General features: G+C 41.8%; 1 protein-coding gene across 1 annotated transcript; it reads right to left on the bottom strand.

Moving 5' to 3' along the window:
* Positions 1-1,106: 1,106 nt before the first annotated feature.
* LOC308123535 (uncharacterized protein) lies at positions 1,107-10,897 on the bottom strand. Its single transcript, XM_080486065.1, has 4 exons — positions 10,860-10,897; positions 10,221-10,270; positions 3,885-5,498; positions 1,107-1,475 (listed from the first exon to the last, which is right to left on the bottom strand). Exons 2-4 carry the CDS (start codon positions 10,226-10,228, stop codon positions 1,445-1,447), a joined length of 1,653 nt encoding a protein of 550 aa, XP_080342191.1. The 5' UTR covers positions 10,229-10,270; positions 10,860-10,897; the 3' UTR covers positions 1,107-1,444.
* Positions 10,898-15,922: the final 5,025 nt, after the last annotated feature.

Raw genomic sequence — 15,922 nt, forward strand, 5'->3', positions numbered from 1 at the left:
AGTCCAACCATCAATTGGGTCCTGCTGATCACACTACTGCTATTAGCTTAACAAAAATATTTTGTCATTAGGTTAATGGATTTTTATTAGTAATAACATTAAAGAACTTTACTGTATCGTTCTGTAGACCAATGCAATTCTGTCCAACAATACTACAACACTTAGTTTGACAAAACTGCTTTTTTCATAATTTAAGGAAACTTTTTCAGACCACCTTCTTACAGGATTTCAGTGTTCATTGATTTATAAAAAACTGAATATTTGATATGTGATTAAAAATGAGCTTATAATTTTAAGGAATGTTTTATTATTAATATTCAATTACTAGTAATTGTTGGAGACACTTTTATGTTTGATAATTTTTGAATGTTTATGCAACGCTCTCTCTGTGTTCACCTGTCCACTGGCTTATGTGCAAGTACTATGTTCACCCACTAGGGGGAGCTTGGGTAATGCAAGGAGGAAATAAAACCTTCAGGTGAATGAGGTCAGGTGTGCAGAACAGGGGAGCAAACACTGTTTTTTGAGCGTGTCAGGGAGACGTGTCAGGGGGTCAGTTTGAGCCAAGGATCATACTCAGCGTTTATTTGGTTATTGTTGGAAATATAGGAAATATATAGGAACTCAATTTGGGCTGAGTATATGATGAAGGCATCGACTGTTTTGGAAACACCAATAAAGCCAATAAATTGATTGATATATCCAAAGGACAAGCTGCACATTGGATATTGCTCTGAACGTGTCTAAAACCAGGTTCCCGGTCCTCACCAGAGCAGGCTTTGAATTAGTTAAAGTGCCGCTACAGTAATAACATTCAATAACTTCACTATAATGTAGTGTAGCTCAAGCAAACTCTGCTTATCTATCAGAGTGGTCCTGCTGATCAAGCTACAACACTTAGTTTGACAAAAATACTTTTTCATAATTTTAAGGAAATGTTTTAAGACCACCTTCTTACAAGGTTTCAGTGTTCATTGATTGATATAAACCAGAATGTTTAAAAGTCAGAATCTGTGAATAACGTGCCAACTTTACCAAACTCTCTCCACTTTAAGTATTGAATTTGTAATCAAATCAGAGGGTTGCTGTAGAAAAGGAGATTATTTAAGGTTATGTTTGAGCTTTTATGTTTTTCAACAGGTGCAAGAGTCATTTAAACTGGACCAGATGGACCTTAGTGACTATTTAAAGTCACGACAGGTGCCTGAGGAAGACATACAGCGAATGGAACAGGAGAAGGTACTTAAAGCAATCCAAAAGTAATCAGGTATTTCATTTTGTAATAGATTACATTACTTAACAAGTGACACACACCTTACACACACCCTCCACCAAACCCACACCCAGCAAATATTTGCGCATTGGGGCCCCAGAAGGCATAGAAAGTACAGAAGGTATATAATGTTGAGAAGGTACATTTTTATTCCTCACTTCATAGCTGCTTTCACATCCGACAGCTTTCCTCAGGTGAAGTCCTGTTGAAAATAAAACCGAGTCACTTCTTTCATTTAAAACAACGTAAAAAGAAATATAAGCTTTCAATAAATATTTGATTACAGCCAAAATACTTAAGTTTTAGTTTTTTTTCCCACTCTTGTCCTGTACAGACAATAACATTGTAGATGATCTATCCGTCACTATTACCACACAGATCCAGTTTTCTCACTTTGCATGAATGGGGGAAGCATCTGCAATTTCATGATATCAACTATAATTATATAGTTGATATAATGAAATAAAGCATTCTATTCTATTCTGTAGAATAATTCTATACATTCTCTTGCCAGTTGGTGGGTTAACAGGCAGGATGGCAGCGCTCGAGACGATAAAGACATTTTCACAACTTGCTTTTGAGGAAAAACAGCAGATTTTAAAAGATAGGAGACCAACACCTGAGCTGCCAGATCTTCAGCAAAGGAAAGCTCAGAACATTGCTCCTACTTTCATGTCAATCTTCGGAGCAGGAGTGGATTCAGCACCACAGACGCTCTGCTGTCATAGTTGTTTTCAACATGTCATGAGATTTATCTTGTTGGGAGAGTATGAAGATTGATATTGAACCATTGCAGTGTAGTGTCTGAGGAGGTAGAAGGATCACTATGGAGAAAATATAAATACTGTTATGCTAATTATTGCAGTGCTTTTTTGTCTGACAGATGAACAGCCTATTGTCACACCCTGCAGCTCAGCTGCCACATGGGGGCACTGTTGCTCTGGTTTTATGCCTTCTTCGCCTTCTTCGCCTCCTTTCGCTGTTCTCTCCAGGTGGGCATGTAAAGGGTTTGTTTACGGAAGCGGTGATCACTGGCTGGGATAATCCACTGACACTCTTCACCTCTTCAGTCGAGGCTATCAAATCTCAGCAAGTAAAGGCCCCTGTAGACTCCCATAAGAACGCATAAGAACAAGAAGAAATGTTTGGCTGTGACGGCAGCCAGCTGCCGAAAAAAAATTACTTTTCGGCAGGAGAGTTCATACTCCAAGAAGAATCTGTTGAAGTTGCAGGCCACGCCCCCTCACGGCAGGCACACATCTGTGAAGCAGCATTTTAACTTTTCAGCTGCACAGCTTATATCTCGCTTCAATGTTTTCCGTAATACATTTCTGTGAACTGTTTCAGTAATAAAAGAGAAAGTTTAAGTCTGAGCCGCGATTTTGGTCTGGTTTTAACTGCAGGAGCTGAGTGATGCGTTCAGGTGCATCACGTAAGCCCACTCACTGACCTATTAATAAGCTCATACAGTAGCAAGGTTACAAGCTAAACAAGATTAAAATAGGACTAATAATTATTAGTGAGCTGGAACATGCATGCGCAGCACACGGCAGCGCAGAAGTTTCGGCAGTGCTTTCGCCTGGATGGTCGGCACAGCCGAACCATATTTCTTTGGCCAGATGGAGATGGACGAAGAAAATTGGGTCATTTTGTTTGGCAGGACCCCGGAGTGCCGAACTTTCTTCCTGTTCTTATGGAGGATGAATCAGCCTTTAGTCTTACACAGTTATCTCTCAGATTTCATTTGATTTTATACTGGGACCAATGTATGGAGCTAGGAAAGTTTGTTTTTGGTCTGGTCAGCGCCTAATTTTTCTTAATCTGGGTTGTTCACAGAAACGTAAATATTAGAAAAAAGTAATATTAAAACCCTAATCATTAATTCTATTGATAGTATGTCATTCATTTTATGACCAGGAAACAGTGACGTTTAAAGTGGCCAATCAAAAAGGAGAGGGGATTACGAGGCCGTCTTTGCAGTGCCCGCCCCCAAAGTGCTAAAACTCAACATCACTGCGTGGAGAGATCACAGGTGTCACAGCGAGCGACAGATAGAGGCAGCGAGCGTAGAAAGTGGTCTAACTGTGCGCGATTACAATTATTCTGCGCTTGTGTTTTTGGCACGAGACTGATCCCGTATACTGTAAGTCATTTAGCTTCAGTCTGAACTTATTTAGTTACAGGATTATCTCCATCATCTTCAGGACTAAATTCTCCAGCTCCAGCACTAACTCACCCAGCGTCAAGACTAACTCCTTCAGCCTTAGAACTAACTTCTTTAGATTCAGGACCAACGCCTTCAGCTTGAGGAAAAACTCGTTCAGCTTCAAGACTGACTCTTTTAGTTTCCTGCCTCAGTTTGAAACGTGAGTCTGCAGTTGTTATTTTACAAAAACTGAACTGAACAGTTCCAGATGTTTTTCATCTCTTCCAGCTCGCTTTAGTCTGCACTGATCCCTGATCCTTTCTCTCTGCCCCCCGTCTCTTTATCATGCATATATTGTACAAACAACACAGTGCTTCTATAACACACACCTTTCTTCTCTTCATACCTACAGAACATCAGTGAACAGTTGAAGCCCACAGCTCCTCTCTCAGACTGAATACTCACCAATACTCTTGCCACTTCTTCCTAAATGGTGTGAAGCGCTTCATTTTACCCCACACGTAGTCTACTGCTGATTTGTTTCCTTCCTCCACTTGACGTTTCATCTTCTCCAGTTTCTGGACCTTCTCTTGGTCTCCTCTCTCTGACATTTTCTCGATCAAGAAGTCGTAGTGGACGTAGGTGGACAATGAGTCGACGTTGAGGGCGATCTGCTCCAGATTTACCACATATTCGTAGGCTTCGTCCTCCAGCTGCCACTTCACCTCGATCATCCTCCTCTCCTCGTCTTCCAGTATCTGCAGCAGGTTTGACTCTGTAACTTTGGCCGACTTGTTCTTCTCATACTCCTCTTTCATCTGTGTGTTGGTTTGTGTAAGTTTCCTTGTCTTAACGATGTATTGCCATGTGTCTTTGACATGAGATGATGCTGGACACTTTCCGCTGCAAACAGTGCAATGGCCTTCTTTCATCACCACACAGTGTTTTGCACTCCAGGCCACAGTGCATCCTGGATAGTGACACGTCTCCTCGCAGCTTTTGCAGCAGGTAGCTCCTGAATATGTAAAAAAGCCCCAGCCTCCAGGAATGTTCTCTTTTACTTTGTACGGCTGGTCCACTGTAACTTCATAGCTCTCATTCTTCTTTGTCTCGTCTTCAAATTGTTTCACAGCTTCCTTCTTCTGCTGGATCTCCTTCTTCTTCAGCTCCATCAGAAGGATGCGATCTTGCAGGTTTTGGATGCAGGCTGTCAGACGGATGCGTTCATTCAGGACATTCACGGTTTCCTCCAGTTCCTGAGGAGGTGTTTTCTCTAAGAAGGCAGTAAACTGGTCAATCCCTCTCTTGTTGATTTCCCACGCAAATTTCAAAACTAATTCATCTTCCTCCGTTCTCTCCATTTTCTGTTGGTTGTTAAACAGGAAGTAAGTTGGCTGGTTCTTCTTGTTTCTTGCACATTTGATTTTGGCTGCTTCAAGAGCATTAAGAGCATTTTTGGGTGGGCCTCCATCTGAGTAGGTCAGCAGAGCCACGATGTTTTCCTTCATGTCTTTTCCAAACAGAGACATTATTGAGTTGAAGGTATACGACAACCGGTCGCTCAGGCGACACTCACTGGACTTCAGCACCAGACCCACCGCATTAATACTGCGCACGCCGTCCTGCGCTCGAAACACGTCCAGCAGTCTTTCACCGATGATGACATCACGTTCAATCCCCCTGGTGTCTCCGTATCCAGGAGTATCGATGACGGTCAGAGAGTAGGGTGGAGCTTTATCTTCGTAGCCAAAAATCTGGTAAACGATAACATCTGAGGTCTGACTCGTGCTCTGATTGGAGCCCTCCTCCACCAGCTCAAACCAGACTTCATCCTCCCATGTCACTCCCATGCTGTGGTTGAACAGAGCGTTGATCAGTGCCGACTTTCCAGTTCCTGTTTCACCAACCAGCAGGATGGTTTTATTGGGCCTGTTCCTGTTTCTCTCTCCAACAGTCATTCTGGTCAGAGTGCCGAACTCCTCCTTCTTAGGTTTCAGCTGGTAGATGTTGGGACGTCCTCCTGAGACCAGCGTGCTTCTGGAGACCAGTTCTCGGTATTTGGATGAGATGTTGGTGATGCTACAGGGGGGAAAAAAACAGAAAACCAATTTGTCACTCAGACTTTAATTCACATGCTGCACATTGTGACCTGCAAGACCCACAAGGCCTGCAAGACCTACAAGACCTACAAGACTGGCAAGACCTCCAAACCTACAAGACCTACAGAACCCAAAGGATCAACAAAACACACAACACCGACAGGGGCTACAAAATCTTTAAGACTTTTACGTCCTGTCAGATCCTCAAACCTCGACTGTGCTGCATCATGGTGGTTAGAATGATGGGATTCAAGCCCAGATGGGCTCATCATAGACTTATCAGTGCCCACAGACACACTGCCCCCTTCTGGATGTTTCTCTGACACTTTGAAAGTCAATACAGATTCCTCAAAATGTTTACGACTTACCATGTTTACTTTTTCGAGATTCACCAAACATAGGTGATCTTCTATAAGCATGATATTAAAATCATAAAATATTACTAATAGTTGGAAAAAAGGCTATAACAAGGAATTGGGGTAAAGTGGATCTACCAACCCGGAACAATGGACAGACATAATGCAAGAAATCTAAACAATGGAAATACTGACACATCGACTACAAGAACCACAAGCAGAAGATAAGTGGAAGGAATTGACTTTTTTCAGGAACCAGAATAGCGATAGACAACTGAAAGGCTAATCAACACAGAAGATGAAAACTGTTCCAAAGAACAGACAAAATAGAATGAAGCTCCCAACAGGATATTACCCTTTTTTCCTCTTTCTTTTTCCTTTCCCTTCTTTATCTTTTGTTCATTCTTTTTCTTATATCTCCTATTTCTGTCGTTATGTAAACCGCAATTATATTTGTTCAGGATAAACGTCTCTGTTTTGTCTGTTTGTTTTGGAAAAATGAGAGAAATCAATAAAAACTGAAGTGAGAAAAAATTATATTAAAATCATGCAAGTAAGTCAACATCTGGTTGTAAGAGATCACCTCAGGGGGCCCAGACCCCTCCCCCCTCTCTGACCTCAAGGCAAACCAAGGAACCCCCAGCTTCCTCTGGCCTGGGCAACAAACTGACTTCAAAGGCACTGAAGAAACGTGGTAACTAACTACTGAGCATTAAACAGTTAAACATCATGCTCTGTACAGATCTACTCAACTTTCATGAAGATGTGTTGATTCTATTACTCAAGACATTCATAGACTCATCTACAAATTGGCTTCTGATAGAGGTTCTCTCTCTCTCTCTCTCTCTCTCTCTCTCTCTCTCTCTCAGGAGTTAAGGAAAGGCGATCATGTTGTTGTGACTGTCGGGCACACTCGGTGGCGTAATAATAATCCGCTGGCAGTGAAGGTGAATGACATCAGCCATGGGGAAATAACCACAAATTTCTGAATGGATATGTTGGGATTTATGGTTGGTTATTAGCATTAAATTACTGTGATAATCGATTACTGAAAGTAATACATCACTGGACGTAATTTAGGAAAATTTTAAATTATTAATGGAAGTAAACGGTCATTTACTCATTAACAACTCCTAAAGTAATTGAGTAATTACTTAAAAGTCAATAAATTATCAAAAATATATTTAATAATGAAAAATTATTAATTAGAATAAATTAGTTATTTATCTATTAATAATAAATTTGTGCACCACTAGATAAACTGGAAATAGCTAATACCAAAATATCTGTCTCGTTTGTAAAATGGTTTATTTAAGTTAGTTAATATTTCAGTTTAAAAATATAACAATCTTAAATAAAAGGTAAGGTGTGAGATCCAAGCACAGACTGTAACAAACCAGTGAATTGTCAACAATAAATACACAATAATCACCAAGAATCCTTCAATTCAGCTGACAGGCGTTTATCAACAAAATGTCTTAATTCATAAATAATTCTGAAATCATCTCATAAATCAACACATTCAAGTAGTAAACGACATCTAACATGGAGATCTAATCTATTAAACAGCAAACACTATGTACAAAGAGTGTGTGTGTGTGTGTGTGGTCTGGAGTGATGAGGGTGATGGGTGTAATGACTTCGAACGTCCACCAGGTGGTGGATGAGTTGGGATCGTCACCCAAGAGGGCAGCTCTGATGCGGTTTCAAAGAGCTAAAATGGTGGTCAGGTTGCGCTCTGCGGAGTAGCGTTACCGTGGCGATTGGGGGACGCTTTCCGAGGTCACGTGACGACCGGACGACGCCGTCAGTCCGGTTCTGAGCTGGAGTTCTAACTGGATGTCGGAACATGCAATAAGAACTCTGGTTATCTGTCGTTAGCGGCACAAGTTAGCAGTTCGGGTGCTAAATGTGGTTATGTGTATGGACTTATCTGGATCAGATAACAGGAGTGCAGGGGCTGCGCAGACTCAGGTTAGTGAAAGAGGGGGCGAGAGAGAGAGAGAAGGGGGAGAGAAGGGAAAGACAGAGAATTCTGGCGAGATTCGATTCTGCAACCCGGTTCTCCACACAGAGCTCCCAGTGGGCCTGGAGCTCACTTGGACCTCTGGTTCTGGGGTGGAAAACCCGAGTCCCAGACTTGGTTGATGCGCGTGAAAGCACGTACACAAACATATGATATGCTGCGGCCTTCTCAGCGGCACATTGAAACACATTGCATGTTAGCGTCACGCTAATCTAACAATTTCTGCCCAGAAAAAGCTCTTACTGTCTGGTGGTGCTGTGCAGTTCTGTGAGGCTGCGGTAACTGGTCTGAAATCAGCGTCTTAAATTCAGAGGCCTGGCTTCAGCTGCAGGAGTGGACAGTGATGCAGCTAAAGGTGGGAGAGGAGACGCTGGCTTGGGTCTCCAGAAACCCCCAAAAAAAGGAAATATGAAAGAAGAAGTACTCCAAACTGTGTCCTGCTTGTCCAGCGGGCTGGCGGTTCTGTCCTTTGGACCTACTTGGTGCTCTCTTTACTGTCCCGAGGCAGCAGTGATATGTGTCCCTCTCGGTGGCTGGGATGAGAACGGTGGTTGGAAAGGAGCTTCACCAAGTTGACTTTTGGACCCCTGTGGTGTCTGGGTCAGGTTCGACCATTATCATTGGTTGCCAACCTGGGGGGTTGGAGACTTCCTGGGGTCTTTGGCCTGTTCCCTGCTGTTTTATGGCCTGTTTATTGTTGCTGGTGTTTCTCCTCAGTCACAGAAAATGCTTGGAGGAGTTCAATGGAATCTTTAGCCCTACATTGACTACAAAAGCGCATTTCTTACACGTTCCCCTTCTAACCATTGATATAATGTCAAATATCACAAGGTTTGAATATGTATAAGTTCTTTTCTAAATGAGGCCGGTCACCTGATAAAGACCGACACGTCATCACACGCCAGATGATGCTCTGAGGAAGACTGCAGGTGCAGCGGAAACTTTACTTTACTGTGTTGGTTTTACAACATTCATAAAATTCATAGTTGGGATCTGGGTTTTAGATTATTTAAACTTGTTCAAGGAATATTATTGCATTGGTAACTTAACAAGATCTGCTTTGAGTCATTGTGAGTTTACCTGAATGCTCCGATGAGGTTCCGGAGTTAAGGAGAAGTGGAGAGGAAAGGAGATAGGAGGGGCTATTAGGATGTACCCTCTGAATTTCTGATTCCAGAACAGCTGATCTGAATTAGTTCAATCAACTCTCAGTATGTGAACCTTGACCAAATCTGAAGTTCATTTAGGTGCAATCCAACAAGAGAAAGCTGAATTAGAAGCAGCTAAAAATGAAATATAAAACCATAATTCAGAATGAAAAGGCGGATATGCACATCTGCTATGATTGCTCCTCACTTTGATTTGTATTTTAGTATTTAAATTGAAATAAGCTATTAAATTAAAAAAAATATTCCTTCAGTAGCTACTTTATGTAGTAATTTAAACCAGTATTCGAGGAGTCATTTAAAATGTGACCATGTGTGCATCAACACTAAAATTAAAGAATAAAATACTGAAATTATTTATTAAGAAAAGAACATTTGAGTTCTACTCAAGAAGGCACAACATGTTTAAATGTATGTTTGTAACACCGCATTACATAATCATGGTGCAATATGTAATAATGTAATACATTTTCAACTCATTATGTAATAATGTCACATTTTGTACTAAAATTCATGAATGTAGTAATAAACTTTGCCCCATTTTGTCATAACGTTACATACTGCAATCGTTATTACAAAATCTGGGTTTTCCACTTTTTTTTAAGAAAGCGTAATAATTTGGTGCATTATGTAATAAATGAGCCCTTTATGTTTAATAATAAGTAAAAATTAAGTTTCAGTTGGACTAGAATTATATGTCACTCTTTGCTTTTGCTCATGTATTGCCAACAGAACAAAGGCAGACTCCAGAGCTCTAAATCAGGTTCAACTTTTTAGATCACTAGTCATTGTGGCTGGTCGATTTTTAAAGTTAAAGCCATGCAGTATTTCTACCAGACATTTCTATTTCCTTGAAGAAATCAAAGCAGAATGTAAGTGCCACTGAGTGCGTTTTATCATTTAACCTGCATGTTGTAATAACTGTTGCAACATGTAACAAGTTATTGCAAAATGTGGCAAAGTTTATTAGAAAATACATTGAAGAATGTTATTTCAAAATGTGGCTTTATTACATAATGAGTTCAAAATGTATGACAGTATTACATGTTGCACCATTATGACATAATGGGGCACTACTATGTGGTTTACTTTTCTGTTATTTACATTTTGTTTTCACGTTTGTTGTGTGCATCATTTACGGTCAGGATACTCACTTTGCCATGGTGACAATGTGATGCAGTGATGCGTCAATGAAGTCAGATTGCTGTAAAGAAAAGAAGAAGAAGGACGGGATGAGACATGAATCTGACCAATCACAGCTCAGAGACCTAATATCAAGCAGGATTAACCCGTTTGTTGTCATAAAACTGTCGTTTTCTGTTGATTTCATCCACATAATAGAGACACTGTGAAGAAATCAAGTCTCCGTTTGAAGTATACTTCTTGTTATTATTACTACTAATAATAACAATAATAGCAATAACAACAACAACAATAATAATAATAATAATTCAGGTCATTTTATTTGTAGCTGTGGGTAGATTTGTTTTGTAGGTTTTGTGATGGATTCAGCATATCATAACGAGAAAATACACACAACAAACCCGACAGGCAGATATTTGGTCGAGAGACAGAGAAAGCCAAGAGAAATAAACAAGACGAGTGCTCAATGTTTCACTGTTCACCAATAAGTAAAAAAGATAACATTCAAATTAAAGGATTGAAATGGGTAAAAACAAACCACAATACAACACAATATATAACCTTAGAGAGATAAGAGCAGTCTGATAATGAAATCTTATAAACTTCTAAAGTCGTTTTGTCATACGGGATATTTATAGAAGCCTACTTACCTCCAACAGGTTGAGAGACTGTGGGAAGAAAAGCGTGCACACTGGGAGAACATGAGACTTTAATATTGTTTTAATTCAATGTTCTTCAATGAATTGTTGGATCTGGTTTCCGTGGTTACAAGGATTCTAATCATTGGGTTTTAATTTAGAAAGGTCATTTTTGTAATAAAAACCTGGGAGATTTAGAGAGACTCACCTGCTCCTGCTGTGATGAGGATGATCTATAGTCTGAACGCTCCAAGCCTTTATATGCGCACACACACACACACACACACACACACACACACACACACACACACACACACACACACACACACACACACACACACACACACACACACACACACACACACACACACACTCTGTTAGAAAGGGTGGAGGTGAGGACTGATGTTCTCCTCCACAGAGAGCAGCTGCTGGTAGCTCACTCTCTATGTTCCTCTGCAGAAAGTGATGAGGACTGATGTTCTCAGAAGAACTTTTTTATCATCAAGAACAACTTTTCCCTCAGAGTGAGATGAGCTGAGTGAGGAAACCAAGTGGTCCAAGGAGCTGTGTTCTTGTTCCAGTCTCTTCTGGATTGAGTTGCTGCTTGTAGTCAAATGTTTTCACACGACCCCGTTAACCTCCAGCAAATAGATCCAACTGTCATTGAACACACACACACACACACACACACACACACACACACACACACACACACACACACACACACACACACACACACACACACACACACACACACACACACACACACACACAACCACACAACCACACACACACACACACACACACTTCTAAACAAAAGTGAAACTAACGAACTGGAGGTCATGTGATTTCACAGAAATTCAGAGATTACAAGAAGGACACACACACACACACAGAGGAAATCATGTGTGGTTTGCAGCAGGAAACAAACACACAGTTCCAGTTAATGTCAGTTGGAGGTTTGAGGGAACAATGAAGCTTCTGGATGATAAATAACGAGATGATTGTCCATCAGGTGAAGAAGAAGAAAGCAGCTGTCAGAGGTTTGTGATGGTGTGAATGAAATAGAAAAAGAGAAGTTAGAAAGTCTTTTGCTCCGTTGTGGAAGCTTCTAAAGAGCTGACAGATTCTCACCTGAACTCTCTTCACTTCCATGTGTGAGGAAACTTGTGGAGAGAAGAAGCTGCCCCTTTAACTGCTTTTTCTTATGACAGCTGTTCAACATGTGGCTCTGCAGCTCCTCTGTAGCGGCTCCCTGAAGCTTCACTGAATCACACTGAAATCAACATTGTGTTGTGGTTGCACTGGGAAGAAGGGCTCACATTAGAAGGGGGTGAAGGGATGACAAATAATATGCGTAACTGAGCTTCAATGCTCCTCTGAGTTTGAATAAAAAATTCCTGCACCAGTGAGTCGTGGAGACCCCGGAGCAGTTCCGTGATACACCTGCAGGAGTCTCTCAGAGTCACTGACCTGATATTAGAACGACTGAAACATCCTAGACTCAGTTTGCTTCATAAACGTCTCCGGGCAAAACAACATCTGGGACATCCGATCTCAGTTGGTAACAGACGTCGATACCACAATGACCAACTGCTTCAGCAGACCTGGATCTAATGATGATGTCATCACCAAGGTTGTTAAAAAGCCCAATAACGAGCCCCTCATTGATATCAGGTGTGTTGGAACTGGGAGGAGCTAAACCCTGGAGGACCGAGATTGGACACCCCTGCTCTACCTGGACATTTGATGATCATGAGAGGACCATTTGAATGAACTGAAAAAGATCACACATACAAGCTTGTAAAGTCACTCCTCTGTGTACCTGGGAATCGAACCCAGGTCAACTGCTTGGAAAGCAGTGAAGTATATTTTCCATATGAAATTTATTTTCTTATGCACCTATTCCGCACCCTGGAGCTTGGCGTTGAGAAGACTAGGCTACAGGTTAATTGTTAGAGTAATTTTATATATAGTTGCCATATCCGTGCTTAATTATATTCATGTTCAAGTTCAGTTATATTCCTTGTGTTCTTTCTTAAAGCAGCGCCTCTGAGGCGCTGCACACTAATCATATGTTCTGAGCAGGTCAACCTGACCAAGGCTGATAAGCAGGATGAGCCGCGCTATCCACACAGCTGCCTTCTCGAGGTCCCATGCGCAGGGGATGGCCTTTGATTGTACTCATAGTTGATAAAACTGTTAAAGCTCACAGAATGTTTGTTTCTATGATATGTATCCTGTAAACCCTCCCCTTTGTTGAATGGAATAAAAACGCAGGAGAAATGGCCTGGGAGCAGAGTGGATAGGAGGTGTATTTGGGCACACTCCTAGCCATTTCTCCTCGAGTAATCAAAAGCTCATTCTTGTTGTCTTCTTCTTTCTTGCAGATTTAATAAATGTCCGTAGCCTAAACCTGACAGTCTGGGAGGAGGATTCTCACACACAAAGTCAAAGCATCTTTTGAAATTTAACACAAAGGATCATGGTTGATGACCAAAGGGCTCATCCAGGAATTGAACCCGGGACCTCTCGTACCCGAAGCGAGAATCATACTCCAAGACCAACGAGCCGACATGGTGAAGAAGCTAAAGGACTCCAGTGATTGTCATAAATAATTCAGGAGATCAAGACTCTGACACTGTCAGGTCACAGTTTGACAGTCTGGTTCAGTTTGAGTGACAGTGACAGTGAGAATCACTCAAACTGTGGGGGAGGGGTTCATGGAGCACTGAAGGTGGAACGCTTCACATTTCCTGGTTGGAATGAAGGGAAGTGTAACATTGGTGGTTCAGTGGTAGAATTCTCTCCTGCCATGCAGGAGTCCAGGGTTTGATTCCCGGCCAATGCAGCATATAGTTTTTAACCCTCCTCCTGTGTGAGCTTTCACAACCCAGTCACATGTTAACGGCTCAGTTTTGATCTGAGTCTTCGGCTCCGTTTACACCACAACATTCCAAGTGACAACAACTTGTCCGTTAAGGAAAAGTGAAGCTTTTCCAGGACAGCAGCTCTACGGAGGCCGCCATGTTTGTTACTCACACATGAGTTAAAGGTAGTAAATATGGTAAAAGTTTAAAGGTAAAACATGCTGTTAAGAGTTGCTAATGGTATTTTTCTGTTTACATTGTAGTTCTTACGGTGTGTTCACCTGCAAGGCTCAATAAAGTTGAGAAGCATCAGTTTGAGAGAGCATCTTTTCTACCGCGGCTGCTCCAGGCTTCACTGATCCACAAAGAGGTGCAACTGTTGGCATTCCAAAAGGACAGTCAGGAGGACTGAATACATTCTATTAAAGTACTTTGATCTGATCTATTGAAGACTCTGATCTTACCTTTAACACTAAACAAAGAGATTCACAATTCAAGTGTTAAAGTGCAGAGAATCTCACAGCAAATCCACAATGTGAAACATCAAATAGATCCAACTGTCATTGAACACACACACACACACACACACACACACACACACACACACACACACACACACACACACACACACACACACACACACACACACACACACACACACACACACACACACACACACACACACACACACACACACACACACACACACACACTTCTTCATCCATCAGACACCCTGTCAGAACGGGTGGAGGTGAGGACTGATGTTCTCCTCCACAGAGAGCAGCTGCTGGTAGCTCACGCTCTATGTTCCTCTGCAGAAAGTGATGAGGACTGATGTTCTCAGAAGAAATTTTTTATCATCAAGAACAACTTTTCCCTCAGAGTGAGATGAGCTGAGTGAGGAAACCAAGCGGTCCAAGGAGCTGTGTTCTTGTTCCAGTCTCTTCTGGATTGAGTTGCTGCTTGTAGCCAAATGTTTTCACACGACCCTGTTAACCTCCAGCAGAGTTTCTGTAGTGTAGTGGTTATCACGTTTGCTTAACACGCAAAAGGTCCCCTGGGCGGAAACACAAGGAAAGGTTTTTGAAATTCATCAACACAGTTTCCAACATATTAGGAGCATAATGGACAATGACGTCTTGTTACATAAGCAAATATAACAACCCAAAACCTTTTAACTGGCAGTGGTGGGATTTGAACCCACACCTCCTGAGAGACTGGAGCCTAAATCCAGAGCCTTGGACTGCTCACCCACACTATAATCATATCATAATAATAACATGTACTTATAGGCCAAGACAAGACAAAATCCTAGCAGCACAAAGGTCGTTAATTAAAAGCCTGAACTAATAGATGAGTCTTAAGTTTGCTCTTGAAGGTGTCAACAGAGTCAATTGAGCACAAAGAGGGAAGAAGATCCTTCCAAAGCCTCGGAGCAACAGCCTGGAAGGATCGGTCACCTCGAGTGAGAAAAAGAGAGCGTGGAACCTTCAGCAGGTTCTGATCCACAGACCTCAGAGCCGTTCAGGGTGTAAGGCTGGATCAGATCACTGATATAAGAAGGAGCCTGACCATGCAAGGCTCTGAAGACCAGGACCAGAACTTTAAACTTGATCCTATAGGACACTGGCAGGCAATGAAGTTCTTTTAGAACCGGGGACATGTGAGTCCTCCTATTAGTACGGCTCAGAATTCTCACTTTCCCCTCCTATGCCCACATGAGCTTTGTCTTGGAGACATGTTGTAACCTGTGTTGATGCTTTAAATGTGCTAAGGTGTTTTTTCTCCTATTTCCACACTGTTCTCCCTTATAGAGCAGTTTGGAATCTGCTTTTTCTTCTCCTCTCCTCTCCTCTCCTGTCTTGTCTCTCTCTTTTCTCTCAGCTTAAAAGAAATGTCATTGTACTTGTTGCAATGCCAATAAAGTTGATTGATTTCACTTCTCAGTTTCTTCCCACAAAGAGCCTGAACAGGGACTTGAACCCTCGACCCTCAGATTGAAAGTCTGATGCTCTAGCATCTGAGCTACTGTGGAGAAGGACAAAGAGCATAGCAGAGTGAAGACGGCTGATGTGATCTACAGCCTGGAGAGACGTACAGAGCTGAGCAGAGTCAGTGAAGAGAAGTGCAGAGAGAGTGAGTTCAAACGGAGGTCAACCACCTGCAGACAATGTCCTGACATCAGCTGAGGTCCTCTGATGAAAC

Source organism: Lipophrys pholis (assembly GCF_963383615.2).
Source record: "Lipophrys pholis genome assembly, chromosome: 18".
In the NCBI taxonomy this organism is placed as follows: Eukaryota; Metazoa; Chordata; class Actinopteri; order Blenniiformes; family Blenniidae; genus Lipophrys; species Lipophrys pholis.